Source organism: Mytilus californianus, unplaced genomic scaffold (assembly GCF_021869535.1).
Source record: "Mytilus californianus isolate M0D057914Y unplaced genomic scaffold, xbMytCali1.0.p SCAF_3, whole genome shotgun sequence".
In the NCBI taxonomy this organism is placed as follows: Eukaryota; Metazoa; Mollusca; class Bivalvia; order Mytilida; family Mytilidae; genus Mytilus; species Mytilus californianus.
Window position 1 is genome coordinate 75,673,044 of NW_026262679.1, and position 20,892 is coordinate 75,693,935.

Below are 20,892 nucleotides of genomic sequence, written 5' to 3' on the forward strand. Positions count from 1 at the left end.
TACAGATGCATAATCTGAACCAAGATCGATGTTGTCTGTCGGGTAATATCAAATCAAAGTTTTTTTAAAGCTTTATTTGATCTGTCTGTCTATATTTTTTCAAACGCGAAGAAGATCAGGGTAGATTATTTATTGAAAACAGAAAAATGGCAGAAACCGAAAATTTGTTGGTGACTGATGGTGCTAATATGGAAAATATCAGACAGCGGGTGCAAAGAAAAATTGCTGGGGCTTATTTAGAGGCTATAGACCCAGGTTAATATTTATTTTAGTGGGATTTAACTCAATTTTTAATGTTTAAATCCTGTTGAGTTGTCTAACTGTGGCTATGGCAATGCCAAATTTTATAGAATCCGGGTCCGTATCCATTCGCCCACAATTACGTTCGGTAAACTGACAGAAAGTCACAGGACAAAAAGTCACAGGACATCAAGTCAATTATTTGATAGGACAAAAAGTCACAAATGATTTGTTGACAATTGTTTGAACATATAAGAGAAATATCTGTATTCTGTATTCTGTAGGTGTCGCTGTTGACACTGGATTGTCTCTCTTGTAAAATATTGAAGTCTCGCGTGTACAAATTATTTTCACTCTTGTAAACAACTCACTTGTACATTAATTATACATATAGGTGGCAACTGTATTAAAATATTAAGAAACAAAAAAGGAAAAAATAAGATTTATCTTGAAATATTTTCTTTTTATTACATACAATGTATATTCATTTTCGGTACCACGATTTCCAGAGAGGTACAAGAACAACGTAATATCCCGAAAACAAACAGATTCATCCCTATAACAAGATTTTTTTATGGTGTTATACTACTTTTAACAATATTAAAGAATATTAATTAAAGATATTACTCGTTTTTACTCAATAAAAATGCAATTTCACTTCAAGAATTCGATTTTTATGTGTTGTATGCAAATTCCTAGTTGAAAACAATATAGCGGACATAACTATTCAAAAGGTAGACAACTTAAAAAAAATAAAAGTATTGAAAGTACTGAAAGAATAGATTCTATAAAAAAAAACCTGAAATGATGAAAAGTTCATACAGTTATTATAACTTCATTCGGGTATTTAAGCTTATCAAATAATTTCCTTTATTTTTACATTTATATGATAAACTGATTGTGTTTAATAAATATTGTTAAGGCAATTAATTATGATTCGTCCAATTTATTAACTAAAAAAACATGTTTCCAAAATCTTAGTAATTATATTGTTTTCTTATGATATGATTAAATGCTGTTATTACTGTACAATTTTCTCGAAAATATACCTTTTTAAATTAAAGCTTGGTGTTATTTCAATACAGAATACTAAATTTTCTCAAATTTTGTTCTTCAAAGAAATATGAAGACTATGGCTTGGTATTATTTTACTAACATCGGTATATAAAAAGTAATTTTCAATTTTGTTGCTTATTCTTCCAAAATGACAGAGGAAATGAAATATCCCTGTATAAAATGTACTGAAGATTGTGTTATTGATGCAATTCAGTGCACTGGCTGTGAGAAATGGGTCCACACCAAATGTGTACCCATGAGTGATTTATTATTAGAGAAATGGTCTGATGCTAATCTGTGTTTTTCTATATGAGAATTGTTGTTTCACAAATGGAGAGTTCGACGGGGTGAAATCTTTGAAAAGGTAGGCATTTTTTTAAATATAATTATATTTAATATCATTTAATTTTTCCTTTTTATACGACCGCAAAAAATTTTGTGGTCGTATATTGGTATGACGTTGGCGTCGTCGTCGTCGTCATCGTCGTCCGGCGTCGTCGTCCGAATACACATTGGTTTTCGCACTCTAACTTTAGTTTAAGTGAATGGATCTTTTTGAAATTTGACCATAAGGTTAAATACCACAAAAGGAAGGTTGGGATTGATTTTGGGGGTTATGGTACCAACAGTTAAGGAATTAGGGGCCAAAAAGGGGCCAAAAATAAGCATTTTCTAGTTTCCAGACAATAACTGTGGAACGGTGTATGGATCTCTCTGAAATTATACTACAAGTTTCCATACCACCAAGGATGGTTAGGATTTGCTTTGGGGGGTTATGGCTCAAACCGTTTAGGAATTAGGGGCAAAAAAGGGGGAAAAACAAGGTTGTCCTGGTTAATGGACATATACTTTAGTACAAAACATAATTTAAAGCAGTGTAAGGGAGATAAATCAAATACATCATTGAAATTATCTCCCTTACACTGCTTTTAAATTATGTATAAAGTAATGGTTAATGAACAATAAAGATAATTTAAAACAGTGTAAGGGAGGTAATCCAAATACAACGTTTTGGTTACTTCCCTTACACTGCTTTTAAATTATGTTTAAAGAAATGCATATTTATAAAGGAAGACCAGTAAAAATATCTGCAAATGTTGCATCTTTTTTTTTTACAAAAAAATCCATATGAAAGATTTGACACTATATTTTTAATTCTATTATAAAATAGATTAAGTTAGCACTATGGTAAATTTAAATGGGTAATTATGGTTGCCAACTCCATTGGAAATTTGAATTGAGATTATGGCCATATCTTGAGGGAAAAAAAGGGGGGGGGGATAAAAAGAAATTGTGGGGGGTCAATTTTTTCTCATTTCAGATTTCAGAAATTAAAAAGAATTATTCTTCAAATATTATTTTTTTTTCAAATTTCAAATATTGAAAAATTTCAAGAAGTAATCTTTAATTGCACAGTATGGCGCATTAGATTTGTAAAATCTTTGATCACATTTATTATGCCGAATCTAACAGTGTATTTAGATTTTTAATTTTGGGTCCAGGTTTCAAATTGGTCTACATTAAGGTCCAAAGGGTCCAAAATTCAACTTTGTTTGATTTTAGCAAAAATTGAATATATGAGTTTCTTTGATATGCTGAATCTAAACGTGTATTTAGATTTTTGATTTTTGGCCCAGTTTTCAAGTTGGTCCAAATTGGGGTCCAAAATTAAACTTTGTTTGATTTCAACAAAAATTGAATATATGAGGTTCTTTGATATGCTGAATCTAACCATGTATTTAGATTTTTTATTTGTGGACCCAAATTGGTTCATATTGAGGTCAAAAGGGTCCAAAATTTAACTTTGTTTGATTTCATCTAAAATTGAATTATTGGGGTTCTTTGATATTCCAAATCTAACCGTGTATTTAGATTTTTAATTTTGGGTCCTGTTTTTTAAATTGGTCTACATTAAGGTCCAAAGGGTCCAAAATTAAACTTAGTTTGATTTTAACAAAAATTGAATTCTTGGGGTTCTTTGATATGCTGAATCTAAACATGTGTTTAGATTTTTGATTATGGGCCCAGTTTTCAAGTTGGTCCAAGATAGGGTCCAGTTTTTAAACTTTGTTTGATTTCAACAAAAATTGAATATATGGGGTTCTTTGATATGCTGAATCTAAACATGTATTTAGATTTTTGATTATGGGCCCAGTTTTCAAGTTGGTCCAAATTGGGGTCCAAAATTAAACTTTGTTTGATTTCAACAAAAATTGAATATATGAGGTTCTTTGATATGCTGAATCTAACCATGTATTTAGATTTTTTATTTGTGGGCCCCGCTATCAAATTGGTTCATATTGAGGTCAAAAGGGTCCAAAATTAAACTTTGTTTGATTTCATCAAAAATTGAATTATTGGGGTTCTTTGATATGCCAAATCTAACTGTGTTTTTATATTTTTAATTTGGGTCCCGTTTTTTAAATTGGTCTTCATTGAGGTCCAAAGTGTCCAAAATTAAACTTAGTTTGATTTTAACAAAAATTGAATTCTTGGGGTTCTTTGATATGCTGAATCTAAACATGTGTTTAGATTTTTGATTATGGGCCCAGTTTTCAAGTTTGTCCAAGTTGGGGTCCAAAATTAAACTTTGTTTGATTTTAACAAAAATTGAATATATGGGGTTCTTTGATATGCTGAATCTAACCATGTATTTTGATTTTGGACATTGGACCATAATAGGTAAATTAAAAAAATTCAAGTTCTTAGACCACATTCTTTCTGTGTCAGAAACCTATGCTGTGTCAAATATTTAATAACAATTCAAATTCAGAGCTGTATCAAGCTTGAATGTTGTGTCCATACTTGCCCCAACTGTTCAGGGTTCGACCTCTGCGGTCGTATCAAGCTGCGCCCCAGCGAAGCATTTTATTTGTTTTTGGTGTGTTTTCTGTTTATTTAATTTCATATTCAATATTTATTTTATAATATATATGTAGGAATGCTTGGAACATATGCAGACATGATGCACATGTATGCCCTTAGTGCTGTTCTAAAGATACCTATAAGATCCTACTTCCCACCACAACTGAACATGGAATTTGTATCAGAGCCATATTCGCGAAAGGTGTGCGGTTGAAACGTTAACAATTCCGAGGACCCAGCTTGTACGATCATGTTGACCTCTGCTGCTATACCTATGGGACCTATCCTTATTACAAACCACTTTGTTCCATTGTTTAAGAGGAAAAGGACGGAGACTATAGCAACCGTTTATTCGATAGACGAAGATGACAGTGATACTGTTAATGCTGAAATTGTCGATGATAATGTCTCTGAATGTTCAACTACTTGTGACTGTTCACAAATGGATTTTAGCGACACAGATGACATTAATGAATCGAATCCATTAATTTCTGAAGACCACGATACAAAAGTACACCCTCGGTCAAAGTCTGTTAAAAGGGTTCATGGATGTAGTAGAACTTATTAAGCAATTATCATCGTTTACTTACGAAGAAGCTCATAACAACATTCCCGGTGGAATTAAGAACGACGTGTTCTTTGTTATAAAAAAATGCAGAAAACATCGAGAGAAGAAAAAGGGGAGCCATTAGTAATTTTTCGGACGACTGTGGTGTGTACGATGGTGCAAAAGGTTCAACTGCCAAGTCATACTTTGAAACTGACCCAAATGGATTGCCAAAATTTGTTCACAAAAAGAACGATACATTCTGCATTGTCAAAACTGAGGAAGGTAAAAAGAACTTTATTCCACTCGAAAATCAACCGACGCCAGACCAAGTTGTTGAGCTATTTAGAAACTATTCCACTTTGAAGAAGGATTCATCGTATAAGAGGCGTGTTTCGTGGATAGGTGGTCAGACCAATGCTATTGCTATAGTAGAGTATATTGGAATATTTCCAGGATTGTCTGCACATGGTAATACCAAAAAAGATACTGAATATCTTCGCACACCAGCAACTGTTATGACTGAGATGTCAATTCTGCTGCAAAAAGAAACGCCTTTGAATGTTTATAACAAACTGACATTGAAACATGACGAATTAAGTGGGCCAACCAGTCGGAGACAGGTTCATGATAAGAAGTACAGAGACAAAAAGAATCAACGAAAAAACGATTGTGGACAATATATGAGTAGAGGTAATATTGCTGACCACATCAATGAAATAGACAAAAAACTGTCAGAACAAGATTCGATTGTTAAGTCCATCATCAGAGATCACGGCAAAGCCCCCTGTCTAATTCTGTACACAGAACAGCAGTTAGAAGACATCAAAACATTGTGCTGTTCTGGACAATCTATAGTAGGGATAGATAAAACATTCAACTTATGTGACATGCATGTGACCACGTTATGCTTCAAACAGACCGCAGTAAATATGGAAACAACTTCAGAACCCCCCATTTTTCTCGGACCCGTATTTATACATGACAATAGTGACTTTGAAGGCTTCGTCAATTTCTTCAATCATCTAAAAGTTAAATTCCGCGGTATTGATACTTCACAACTGGTCTTTGGTACTGATGAGGAAATAGGTTTGATAAACGCAGTTAAAGAAGCATTTCCTCACTCTGGACAAATTTTATGTATGCGCCACTTACGACAAAATGCCAAACAGAAATTAATAGACGACGCTGTCAATAAGAAAGACCGAGATGTCATTTTGGACTCCATCTTTGGGACATCTGGCCTTTTAACTGCTGATGATATAATTTGTTTTGAAGCCAAAAGTGAGGAGATAAGTAAGCAGTCTATGGAATCAACAAATACCTTTCATAGATATTTTGAAAACCGCCTGAAAAAGAATATTCACCAGCTATGGGAGACCAATCTCCCTGAAGGCCACTTCGATAAGCCATGGACTAACAACAACAGTGAGTCTTTAAACCATGTGCTCAAAAAGTCCATTGCATGGGAATCCAAACCTCTCTTGGACTTGGTACAAATCATTGAGGATGCCATCAGGACTCAATACAAGGACCTTCTCCGATCTATTGTCAGCACAGGGCAGTATAGATTGGCGGCTACCCACAAACATTTTAACATTTCCAAGACTATTTGGATAAATAAAACCAGCGAGGAGAGAAACAGACTGTTTAAAAGATTTAGGAGATTCATCCCTAAAGACAACAAAGTGTCAATTTCCAGCGATGGCAAAATGACAGTAATCAAACCAAGATCCCTTGGGAAAAAAATAGGACAAAGAAAAAGAAAGATAAATGAAAGAACAACATCTTTCAAAAAAAACAAAAACCCATCCAGAGACATAAGAACAATGAATAAACTTCATTTCAATACATATCTGTATTGTCAAATATCATATCTGTATTGTCAAATATCATATCATATCATATACTTACCATTTGCTTACTGATTTTGTTTCCTAATCTGAAAAATAACTTTTTGGAATAGAATAACTTTAATGTTTTCGCTGAATGCATCAGGTAATTTTGTGCAGGATACCTTTGTAGTAATAAATTTTTATTAATAAAATAAATAATTTTCGCGGACTGCATAAGGTATGCCCGTGCCTTGTGCAGGGTACCTTTGTAGTTTTAAATTTTCTTAGATAAAATAAATAATTTTCGCAGACTGCATAAGGTATGCCCGTGCCTTGTGCAGGGTACCTTTGTAGTTTTAAATTTTCTTTGATAAAATAAATAATTTTCGCGGACTGCAAAAGGTATGCCCGTGCCTTGTGCAGGGTACCTTTGTAATTTTAAATTTTCTTAGATAAAATAAATAATTTTCGCAGACTGCATATGGTATGCCCGTGCCTTGTGCAGGGTACCTTTAAAGTTTTAAATTTTCTTTAATAAAATAAATAATTTCCGCGGACTGCATAAGGAATTTCTTTAATAAAATAAATAATATAGAAGTTGGAAGTATATAATTTAACAGATATAGAAAATACAAAATGAGAAAACAATCATTCAAATTCTTGAAAAAAAAAGAATCAAACTCATTTATGTAAAATTCTATTTATGGTGTAATAAAAATACATAACTCTTTCTTTGATCTCTTTTCAAAATTAGAAGAAACAAATTACAATTTGCTTCAATAAATATTTTATATTTATTAGTCACTTGCTTCATGTAAATAACATTATTGTAAGTTTATAAAGTGTATAATTAAACATCTGAGTCCTCCTGGCTAAAATGTATATTATTTTGAAGCCACTGTATTGTATATATGTTTTGTAAATAGATGCATATTCATGTACATATTTTGCATACTCTCTGTACCTCCAATGTGAATAAATAAATTCTATTGTATATACATGTATATCTGAAATCTTATGGAAAACTATGAATTGATATTTATATATATGTATGTATATGTGTATTATATACAGAAAGATGTTGACATGAGGGAATAAATAATAGAGAACACTTATCAAAATTTTAAGAAAAAAAAATAGATGCTAAATTTTGAATATTTTATTTAGGACTATTAATAATTGTATGGGTTTGACGTGTTACATTTTATAATTTCTAGATTTTTAAAACAAATTATGTTATTTTGATTGAATAGACTATGTAAAAATATATTGTACTTCATTTTTTTTGGATAAATTTCTTGTATATTATACCATTGTATACATTGGATTTGTACTTGAAATAAATAATCTGATCTCTATATTTCTTATTTGATATATCCGGAGAGAAACATACGTAATTGTGGTATTATGTCAATGAGTCAAACATAAATTCATTCATTAACATTAATAAAATAGCATCAACACAGATCAGTTGCAAAATTATCACAATTAGATAATACATCAAATCACAAATAAATTGCCGAAATTCAACAACAAAAATCCTCAGAGAGGCAACAGTACCACAGTACTTTGCTTTCAAGTCGAATTATCTACCTTATGAATAATTAGTCCGCCATATTGTTTTCAACAAGGAATTTGCATACAAGACATACAAATCGACTTCCTGGAGATAACTTGTACTTTTATTGATTATACACAACTAAAACGTCATAAACCTTATAATTATATGCTGTTACACTAATTTAAGCAGTATAACACCATGTAAAATCTTGTTATCAGGACAAATCAGTTTGTTTTCGGGATATTATTTTGTTCTTGTTATTCTCGGGAAATCGTGGTACCCTATTTTTTTTGTGTGCTTGGGTTGCTGTCTCAGATGTATACTACAGATCTCTCTCTCTTTTTATATCCAAATTTATATTTTTTTAAATGTCCATGATTACCAAAAAACCCAGTTCACTATATGAAGACATGTGACTAAACTTAGAAATGGATTTTTTTTTATTTTAGATGCACTAGACAGTGAGAAGCCTAATGAAAAATATACTTTAAGTCAGAATATGGACAGTAAGACACAGGAAAAGTTTGAGAAAAAGTTTGAAAAATACAGAACTAAAGACTATCCATACAGCATACAGAATATCTTATGGTTCATAGGTTCTATTGCATTGTTTTACTACACAGATTTTTATGTTGCAGTGCGCTATGATCCCAGGGTGAATAGGTATGCATAAGATATACTAGGTTTAATTATTTGTAATTGATTATTTCTAAGGCAAAAAAAAATAATATATATATATATACAAGTCTTAATTGAAAACAACGTTCAAACCTATGATTGCGTTGGATTAAAACTGCAATTTTTATACGTGTGCATGCAAAACAAATTTCTTGTTAGAGGGGTCTCAATACAGCACAAACAACATTTTCCAAAAAACCCAAAAAGTGAAAAAGTATATTTTAACAAAACGCATTTGACTAACAGGTATATATATGCTTGTTTCCTACCTCCCAACCGTCTTTGTCTCAGACCCTTTGACCCTATTTTTTTTTTATACATTTGCAGAAAAGTTGTCCAAATCTGTCATCTACTCCGGTTATATTGTCTCCTCCAAATATAAATGAAATGTCAATAAGACAAATTTGTCACTGGACGTTAAGCAACCAACAATCAATCAGACAATTACCAAATAAAAATGATGTTTCTGGCTTTCTTCTCTCCTAAAATGTTTAGTAATACTCATTCAGTATTGCCAAATTGGTTTTGAATATCCTCTGTTCTGAAATTTACCTGTATCTTGGTTTATTTTAAAAAAAAATAAAAAAATTCCATACCAATATCTGGATTATTCGTTCCAGCTCTAATTTGTACCAACCAAATTGTTGGTCAATTGGTTCCAAATTAAAAAATTTCAGGGAGATGAAGAAAATGGTGTTCAACCTTACAAACACCTTAAGATAATCTTATTACATTTTATGTGTATGCTGCAAGTTAAATAATAATGTATTTTTAAAATTCATTTCTATAGTTTATTTATCTATATATATATATAATTGGTCCCAGTATGCCCACTCATTCATTTCTTTTTAATATCAAATAATACTAGCTTATTTTATTAAGTCTCCCAAACGAAGTTTGGGAAGACTTATTGTTTTTGCTCAGTTCTTATTATTATTATTATTATTCTTCTTCTTCTTCCTCTTCCACCTCTTTTAAATTTGAACTTGTCCGCACCCGTTCTCCAAAACCGCTTGTCAGATTAACTTAGGGTTTCACAATATGTTAGACTAACATGTCTAGTGGTGCAATCAGGGTTTTGTTTGTGCAATGGGGTTTATAAAGGGGTACTTTGAGGGGCAAAAAGAAAAGAGGGTTTTACTATAGAACCCTATGTGATTTTATTTTTAAAAATTTTCAAATGATTATAAATTGAAAACCGTTTGTGATAGACACAATCTTTTTAATTGAAAATGTTCTAAACGATAAAGCCCATTAAATGAAATACAGGGTTAGTCCCCAGGGGTCACCCCCAGCCCCTGCCATTTAAGAAAGTTCTAATACCTTGTAAGTGGTCAAGATCCCCACCCCTAAACCATATATATTTTGGTTTGTCATGCTAAGATGGTTTGAATGATATACAGGGTTAGTCCCCAGGGGTCATCCCGACCCCCTGCCATTTGAGAAAGTTCTAATATCTTGTAAATGGTCGAGATCCCCACCCCTAAACCATATATATTCTGGTTTGTCATGATAAAGCACATCAAATGAAATACAGGGTTAGTCCTCAGGGGTCACCCCCACCCCCTGCCAATTAAGAAAGTTCTAAAATCTTGTAAGTGGTCAAGATCCCCACCCCTAAACCATATATATTCTGGTTTGTCATGCTAAGATGGTTTGAATGATATACAGGGTTAGTCCCCAGGGGTCATCCCGATCCCCTGCCATTTGAGAAAGTTCTTATATCTTGTAAATGGTCGAGATCCCCACCCCTAAACCATATATATTCTGGTTTGTCATGATAAAGCACATCAAATGAAATACAGGGTTAGTCCCCAGGGGTCATCCCCACCCCCTGCCATTTAAGAAAGTTCTAATATCGTGTAAGTGGTCAAGATCCCCACCCCTAAACCATATGTATTCTGGTTTGTCATGCTAAGATGGTTTGAATGATATACAGGGTTAGTCCCCAGGGGTCATCCCGACCCCCTGCCATTTGAGAAAGTTCTAATATCTTGTAAATGGTCGAGATCCTCACCCCTAAACCATATATATTCTGGTTTGTCATGATAAAGCACATCAAATGAAATACAGGGTTAGTCCTCAGGGGTCACCCCCACCCCCTGCCATTTAAGAAAGTTCTATATCTTGTAAGTGGTCAAGATCCCCACCCCTAAACCATATATATTCTGGTTTGTCATGCTAAGATGGTTTGAATGATATACATAGTTAGTCCCCAAGGGTCATCCCGACCCCCTGCCATTTGAGAAAGTTCTAATATCTTGTAAATGGTTAAGATCCCCACCCCTAAACCATATATATTCCTATTTGTCATGTCTCGAACATTTGAATGACGTATACGGTCAGTCCCCAGGGGTTCCCCCCACCCCCAATGTTCTAATATCTTGTAAATGGTTGAGATCCCCACCCCTAAACCATATATATTCCTGTTCGTCATGTAACAAACATTTGAATGACGTATAGGGTCGGTCCCCAGGGGTTCCCCCCACCCCCAATGTTCTAGTATCTTGTAAATGGTCGAGATCCCCACCCCTAAACCATATATATTCTGGTTTGTCATGCCAAGATGATCTGAATGATATACAAGGTTAGTCCCCAGGCATCACTAATGCATATAACTTTACTTGACCAAACCAATTTTCACTGGACGTTGCCCAATGTCAGGCGATCCTGGGAATTACGAATTATGGGAGCTTCGTTTGGGAGACTTCGTAACAGCATCCTGTTACAATCATTTCTTGTTTTTGATTAAATCAGTATTTCATTATAATTGCTTATTGTATTTCAATACTATGCACATAAAAGTCTTTAATGTGTTCATCAGAAGAATAAGCCTGTAGTCAGCTTGGGTGTAAATAATAATTGAAACCATGAAAATAAACTGTTGACACAGAGATATGTCTCGCCTATATGTATTTTGATAGTAAAATACAAATTTTGAAATTAAAACAGCACTATTTCGTCAAGGCGAGACAATGAAATAATAAATAGTACTTTTTTTATTTCAAATATATAAGTATTCAACTTATACAATTTAGGGCAGGGTCCCTTATTGAGCTACATATGTGGTTAATGCAGAGACATTTTACAAAGCCTACTTCTAATGTTGCCTTGGATGGCCCTGTTTTTTCAAAATCATGGACCAACTTTGGTTTATGATGTTATTGTAAAGTTTATTTCCTTTCTACATTTTTAATACTATTTTGTTTCTACTTTGGCAGAGTTATTTTACATTTGAAATTATTCTTTTTATCTGTAAACAGTATAGGGTTTCAGAAAAAAACAGAAATTTTGGTGTAATGTGACCTACTGTCTTTAAATCTGGCTCTCTATTTACCAGAGAACTTTAAAGTTAAAATGAAGTTGCAAAAGGTGCATAGTAACACAAACCATTCGTCCTTAGGTCAGGGAAATATTTTTGGCACCATGGATGTCAAGCATCCAATATCCATTATAGGTTGTCCACTTCTAATTGCAAGTAAGGGCTATTCCATTAAAATGTGTGTGGGAGGGTAGGAAGGGAAGTTTAATTATTGAATGTGGGTCATGGGTCTTTTTTCAGTATGCGTCTATTACCATTATGCAAAATTATCTAAAAAAAATGGTTCTTGATTGTAGGGATATTTTGAAAGTCCCTTCCTACCCTCCCACATATATTTTAATGGAATAGCCCTAAAGATTATCCTCACATTAATCTTAAGGTTTAAGCAGGTAAGCTCCCTTCTTGAATCCAAATTTCATTAAACATAGTTAAAGTTCATTAAAAGGGCTTGAACCCAATTAATTTCATGCAAGTCAAGGTCACATAACTTCGAAAATTAACTGTGCAGATTCCCAATTTGCTGGAAGGTCAAACCAATGGAAAAAGGATGAATGTCTTGTTAAGGAATCGAGAAAATTCTCAACATGGTTATATAAGGAAAAATATCAAATACTGGATCAATCTGAAATCTACTATGTTGTAAACATATACTGACCAGTTGGAATGAATTGACCACAGACCTGGAAGGAATTGACCAAATCTAGGACGAATTAACATGGAATGAATCAGACTTGGAAAGAATTGACTTGCATTCTCCCTACCTACCTACCCTATTTTATTCAGATTCGAGGCAGGAAACAACTTATGTGTCATTTGGTCTCAGAATCAGAATTGTCTCATTGGCAATCATACCACATCTTCTTATTTTTATTTATATTTGTTTTGGGCTAAGATATATAAGGTTGTTTTATGGTCTTTAAAAGGTATAGCTGGATTGACAGTGAATCATGTCTGAGATAATGTAGGTTCTGTTATGAATTATGTCAAAAATAATGCAGATTCCATATTGAATTATATCTAAGTTATTGCAGATTCTATATCGAGACTTGTCTAAGATGTCTTAGTAATTTTGTTATGAATCTGTGGGTTTAAATGTAAATTATAAAGCTTATGTCAAGTTGTATAGATTTCTCTGACACTGGATAGAGATTGGAGTAGAAAGGTTCTTTTTTATAATTCTAGATTATGGTTCAACATTGGTGCCATTTTGATTTTGATCAATGTTGGAATAGCAGGCTTCCTAATTGTTTATTTGTCCTGGATAAAGAAAATGAGTTCTGATGATTGGGAAAAGACTTGTCCTGCAGCAATACCGATAGCTACTGGAGCATTTATAATGGGAGGAGTGTGGTAAGTAGTAATCATAAAATATGTCCTACACTATCAGTTGTTAGGCAGTGAACACATGTAAATGTCATGTGATTTCAGACCATTCCTCACACATAGTGGCAAATCATATAATATTTCCATAATTGATCCATTTTATCTACCAGGATTGCAACAGGAGCTGAGCATGTTGAAATTATTATAAGGATATGAATTAAAACTTCAGTAACTACATCCTACCCTGAAAAATTTGGATGTCATTTGGTATCAGTTTACTAAATAGCTTTATTGTAAGTTTGATAAGATGAAATATGAATAAAAGGAGATATGGGGTAATCATTCCACAATACCATAAAATCAAAAAGGATATGGTTATTAACATAATATGTTATGATAATTTAAATTGTGACAAGAAAATAACCTATTGCATAAGCTGTTGACATCGTTATGATTGAAGGGAGGTAAGCTATAAATGCCAGTGAGACAGAAACGCAACAACAACATAAAGTTAAAACTGACATCTAAAGGACATTTAATGGTTTTCCACGATGACAAGTGTCATAGTCATACCATCAGTTCAAATTAACCAAGAGTTTAGACATTTTATTTTTTTTTGTTTTATTTTTCAGTGTTACAGTTGGATTGTGGCCAGTATGGAGTATTTTCACCCCATTTATGTTATTTACATTTTTCATGGGTTTTGTTGTGACGGTGGCAATGATACCTAATTTTTGATGACATCATAAACAGGCTCAATGAAGACACAGCATGACAATAGAAGTGTTAAAGATTTTATCCTAATTCTGTGTTGTTTTGATCAATTTTATCTTTTTTATTTGTTAAAAATTGCATCAATTGATTAATTCGCTGTAAACCAACTGCATGATTCCAGGATAATTTTTGATTGCAAAATGTATTAGTTCTTACTATTTAGATTAGAGTATGAGGGTTTTACATATGATAAAGGACAAAATCAGCATTAATAAATGTTTGGGATGGTTGTTTGTATGTTTTTTTGGGTTATATTTTTTTTTTTTTGCTTGGGGTAGTTAGACATCTTTCTTTGATAATGACAGAAAAACATTGTGCCTTTCAGACTTTTTTGGTGACTCCTGAAAATCTGCATGTATTAGGCGTGAAGAATTCAAATCAAAACCTTAAGTTTATACAGAATGATCCTTAGTTACAGTGGAGAATTAAGTTTAAGGGCTGATATTTTGATCTTTTCTATAGATATTAGGACTTTGTCCTCCAGTAATATTGATAATTGGCATAAGTCTCCCAACAAATACCAAATAGATTAATACATGAACCATTTGTTCAACATTTAATGCTTGTTCCAATCAAAACATAATTTGTCCAGTATGAACTTTGATTTTTTAATTGGAAATTTTGTCTGATTCCTTTATCATTTCTCAATTTAATTATAAAGATGAGAAATTAATAGAAATTTTGTTTACCTAATTTCTTGCAGGTTTTCAGCTCATTATTCATTTTTAGCTCATGGTATTTTAAGATGAGCTTTGAAGAATGTTTTGAGAATAGATTTAAATTATGGATATGAAACAACTGGACTTTGAAAAATAAAGTTCTACTGATTAGTTGCAAGAGAATAGAATAATAATAACTTGGTTTGCACTTTATAACGATTTATTTTCAAATTTGAATATCACATTGATTTACAGTAATTGTTGACTCGTTTCTAATTTATATTATTTTCATTCCTTTTATTACATTTTTTATCATGCCTTTATTAATTATCACCATTTTTTTATGCTATTTTTGGGGAGGCAGACAATCATATTAATTTGTGTTCCATTGGGTTTTTTTGGTGTTTTTTTACGTTTAATTTTTTTTTTTGATAGTCTGTTTACATCCATAAAGTAAAATACTCAGTTTTCAGTCTAACTGAACTCTGCCAATAGTCCAAATATTTAAACTCATGCACTGACCTATTTATATTTATTATTTTACTTTTCTTCTTACCTTAATACTTCATGCCAGTAGCCAGAATGTTTCTGAGGGGATTATTTGGGGACAAGATGCTAGTCGAACTTACATTAATAGCATTTAATTTTCAGATTCAGGTCAAAACCCTCTGGCTACAGTTGTGTACTGATCAGGGATAAATTTTCAGTGGTAGTATTCTTGTCACTGAAACTTAATAAGATGTAATATTGCTTGAAGCTTAAAACATTACTGTAATGTTTTAGTCTGTTTAAGGTGGTACCAAACACCTTCACTAAAATTAATTTGGCTCGTTTAATTTTCATAAAATTTTGACAAAATATTTGCTTTGACCCTTTGGCAAAAATGTAAAAAATTTTAAAAATTTGAACCACACCCTTTATCGGAAAAATTTCATTGGATATAAAGCAGTTTGACAAACACTAATTTTGATCATTGAGAAGCTTAATGTTACCTTAACAATAGAACGTGATTAAAACGTTCACCTGATTTTTACAGAGTTATCTCCCTGTAGTGTTAGGTACCACCTTAACTAGCTTTTTGAATTAAGAAATCCTAAGTTATTCTTTCTGTGTTGATTTTACACCACAACTATATTCAATGGATTGATCTTATCATTGCAATATTAATGCTGATCTACAATTAAAATTCTTATCTTTCTATATTTGCTAAGGCAGTTATAAAAAGTACATGAATTTTATTCAGAATTTAATTAAATATTTTTTGTAAATAGATGAGTAATATTATGGTAATTTCATCTGATTCTTTCAGCTATTTATAGATATACATTGTAATATTAGAACTGTATGACAAAATGTTAACTCATTTGTCCAGTACTTAGAATATCACTTTTGGTGCTAAATATTTTTAAATCAAGCTTATTTTCTTTCTCCAAAGACAATATCATATCTGACCAAGAGTAAAATTATTTATATTTAAATGGATTTTAGGTCATAGTTCTGAGATGGTTCTTTTTTCTGAATCAATCTCGTTTTACATACACCAGTCATGTGATTATGTCAGAAAATTAGGCTCAACAACAGTCTGCATGAAATATTAACCTATGGTTAATGTCACCTGAGTTGGTCAAATTAGTAAAGTGTGGTTGAGTTTTTTAAATGGAAATCTGTCAAATCTTTCTGTTACCAAATTTGGCTGTTAGAAAGACTTGGCAGATGCATAGAAAAATTACATCTGATGCAACTTTTGAAACAACCACTAACCCCATATATCTGTATCAAAATCACCATACATTGAAAAGTACTGTAGACACACACAACTTTGAGTGATGTTTAAAAGTAGGCAGTGTAAAATTTTTATTATTTTAGCATTGAAATGATGTATATAAGTGTAAACTTGACATGTTACTTAGTACCACTTTGCGTGAAAGGAATATTCTAGAGTATATGAACAAAAAGTTAAAGTAGTTATAATGTGTAAAAGTGAAATAAGGTGTATTCATTTCTCTTGTATTTTAAGTGCCAGTAAAAACATGGAAAAATAATTAATACCTGTCAAAGGGATATTTCGTTTATTTGTTATGTAAATTTTAAATTTTTTGTTATTATTTATGACAAAAAAGAATGCTGGTTGCCTTGTTATTATATTTCACTATCGAGGTGTACCAAAATTTATATGTCAGATGGGATACAAAACTAACAATGCAATTTAGACAAAATAGTATTTTTGTATATTGTAAAACCCCTATTACCTTTTAAGATGATGAAAAAAAAAGCTGCTGAGATGGAGTAAAAAATATTTTTCTTAAATTATGGATTCTTGCTCACAAAATTCTTTTTCTTTAAAGTATAAATTCTTGCTCATGTTCTTGCTTCATTGAGATATAGAGATAGTGATTTAACATATTTAGATAGTTTTTCAAATAGATGGTGCAGACATTCCTTAATTTTATTTATTTTTATACATTTAGAATAAAGAGTGCATAGTTTTAGATAATGATAGATATGTTATTTTTCCATAGAGAAAATATTTATTATATAGTTAGGGCTTGAAAGCCAGACCATGTGTGTTGTTTATGTTGTAATCATTTTATAATCCTCAGTATTATTTTATATGTATACATGTATTTATCATTTTAATCATTTCATATTCAGGAGCTCTTTACAGTAAGATTCATTCATGTGTTAACCAAATGATCAATTCGCCTTTTCAGAATCTATGTTTTCAAAAGTGTACACCAAAACTTTGTGATTGGTCAAAAAGTTCTAAACAATTAAAATTCAACCAATGATTTAATGTTATTCTCATTCTGGGGTAGAAACAATCAAATTACCCGTAATCCTTCAGATTCTGATACGACAAATTCTAGTTTAATTTTATCATGCAGTATTTGATAAAAATATGTATCAGGTATTGAAACCAAACTTCTGATAACATAATATTTAACTGACCAGTTGCAAGGCCATTGATTAATGTATGAATTGTTCGAGGTACAATTTCTTCAGTTTCACATTTCTGTATGACAAAAATTAAAGGGACATAGATATAAATGCAAATATACAAATGTAAGTTAATTGAGAATTTAGAGTACATTATTGGGATCTTATGAGTGAAAGTTCAATGTTCAAATTTGTATATTACATGAAGTTTAGTGTATTTAAAGCTCCAACACCAACAGATTTGCCTTGCTGGAATAGTTAACAATGAACATTTTAACAAATTTATCATAGGATAAGAACTTGGTACAGAAGATATAACTGTAGTTGAATTGGTTAATCTTGAATTGTTCTGAATTGAGCTCATGAGAGGAAACAGTTTATTAATATTCATTTTTGTAATATTTCATTTTGATGTATCCTTTCATCAGTTCATCTGATCATATTTTTTTTATAGAGATGGTAAATTCCGATTGGTCTCATTTTTCACTTAATTTTTGTTTTAATTCCCAATGTTAGTTAGTTAGTGATTGTTGTTATAGTTCAAATATATTGATAAATTTATTACAAGATCACAGATTACTAGATTGTTTATTATGTAAAGCAAATATTTTGCAGCTGTTACTAAGAAAATTATTCCACTTAACTGATCTTTATCCCAAATAGGATGGTCTGAATTAAATTTAGTTTGCAGTAGATGCAGTATTAATCACTTCAAAAAGATATTTGTCTAATCTTTGTGCAAAAACCATGTTAATGTCACAACCAGATATGGCAAAGAGGTCACAAATGTCAGACAGCTGAAACAAAGTCAAATATATAACAAAAGTTACAAATGACTTTTCTAACATAGTTTGCTAAAGTTCAGCAAGATTTGATGAAAAGAAATTTTCCAAGGGTAATTTGGGCTTACCATTTAAACAATAGAATATCCAAATTTTTATCAACACATGTAAGGAACAACTGTCTCTTTTGTACTTTTTCCAAAGTTGTAATTATTTTGATATGGATGTGTTTATTTTGTCTACGATGATGTATGTTGCAGAAAGCTAACCAGTAATATCTGCCAACATTACCAACAATTTAAAAGTTTTTTTAAAAGGCCCATGTACTTACTGTTCTGTAGGATGGTAGTACTTGTATGTATGTTGTGTTAATGCAGACCATACATATACTGTCTGTCAATACCTATGATAGGACACTGGTATTTTCTTATCTTTTTGTGTTAGCATCCTCACAGTTCAGTTTAATGCCGAATGTGAACTTTCGTTTCTTTGACTCAGTTTTCTGATGCCAAATACTGTGCAGTCTGATTGTTGCTATTGATTGACTAGCATGCAGTAAACCTTCCTTTTTTCATATTATGGTACACTTACCAGATGTTTTCCATTTATTCATGGTATATTGACAAAATCAAATATTTTTTTTTGAGAAATTTTGTTACAGTTGTGATTGACATACATGTATGTCATAATTACATATCACTTAACATATGTATTATTACATATGGTCAGTTGATATGTGTCCAAATGCATTTGAACTACAGTTCAACCTATTTAAAGAGGTCACTTTCGGGGAGGACAAAACATACTTGAAAAGAGAGTTGATCTTTTATTCCATAATACTTTATAAACTATGCAAAATTTTCAGGAAGTAGAAAGTCAAAGATTTGATAACTAAGACAAATTAGGCTTAGGCCAATTTTAAATACATGTCATTGAATTTTGTCAACATTTTATATTCTAGCTATAAATATGCTTTAAACTACAAAGATTTCAACATAATGGCGAAGAGTCACCTTTATATTTCTATCCTATATAACATTATATATTTAAAGTAACAATTTTGTAAGTCAATAAGATTGAAAAAAAGATGTTTCATATTTATTTCCTTTGTGACTGTTGCATGACCCCTCGAAAAAAATTCAAATATTGGTACCCCTCTTTGCTTTTATTTTTTGGTCATCAAATTTTAAACTGTTGTGAAAATAAAACATTTAATAAATATTTCACATGATAAACATGAAAACAGATCCTCATGATAAAATTAATGAAAAATAAATAAAACAAATTTATACCTCAATTCCTGGGCTTCTGGTCATAAGGATCTGAGGATCATTATTGTACTTGAAATTTTTATGATCGCAAGGCCTGATTGCCTTTATATCAGGAACTGTTTCATACATTGTTGTGTAAGAGTTGTTGATGGAATAATGATGAGGGGAAATGTTATGTCTAAAGCTGTTAAAATATACATTTGTATAATATATTTATATCTACTTTGATTGTACTAAAATGAAAGCAATATTGTTTGTATTTAATGCAAACCATTTTACAATATGTTAGTATGATAGGTTACTATGTCAACACTGTTGGGATTTAACATCCTTGAGTTATAAAAGTTTTATTTGTGACTTTCCAAAGACCAAGAATATATTCCAAAAAATGTTAAGCCCTCATCTCAGTCTAGTTAACATTATTTCCATCAACACCTTTATTTCTGCAGATAAGTATAGATTATTGGGTTTTCTAGAAATTTATATCGTAAAATATCAGACTCGAACCTTTTTAGAGAGTGACTGCAGCAAACGAGCAAAAAAGCTTCACATTATGTAGAGCAGCTGAGTATTTTACCATATCTATACATAGAAAATTCTATCATCTGTTTATCATTCTGGTACTGGTCTTTTCCCCTCCCTTAGACAGTTTTACGCTTGACGAAAGTAAGCTTGATAATGTCTCCTAACACATTGTGAAGTCGCTGATAATGTCAGCTCAAGTCTCAAAGCCATGATACGAGAATTACGGAGTGACTAAGCAGGGTCATAAAGGCGCAGGGAAGAACGATAAACATATTTATTTTCCATTATGTACAAATTTAGGTGAGAAAGAATATTCTATATAATTCTGACATGGATGATTATTACTCTGTAACAGTATATTAGCATATTTTATTTTGTAATTCTGTGATAAAATTGTACAAAGAACATGTAATTTATTTTGTAATAGTTTGTTGTTTTATTATAAACCATTTTACAAATAAAAACTGACAGTTTTATAATATAATTTTTCTTAGATATAGCATTGCAGGAAGTGGTT

The 20,892-nt window shown here is 31.6% G+C and overlaps 1 protein-coding gene across 1 annotated transcript; it reads left to right on the forward strand.

Annotated features, from left to right (window-relative positions):
* The first annotated feature begins 115 nt into the window (after nt 1-115).
* LOC127733266 (transmembrane protein 128-like) lies at nt 116-18,887 on the forward strand. Its single transcript, XM_052242613.1, has 4 exons — nt 116-255; nt 8,554-8,767; nt 13,287-13,454; nt 14,060-18,887. The coding sequence occupies exons 1-4, from the start codon at nt 147-149 to the stop codon at nt 14,163-14,165; spliced, it is 597 nt and encodes a 198-aa protein (XP_052098573.1). The 5' UTR covers nt 116-146; the 3' UTR covers nt 14,166-18,887.
* Nucleotides 18,888-20,892: the final 2,005 nt, after the last annotated feature.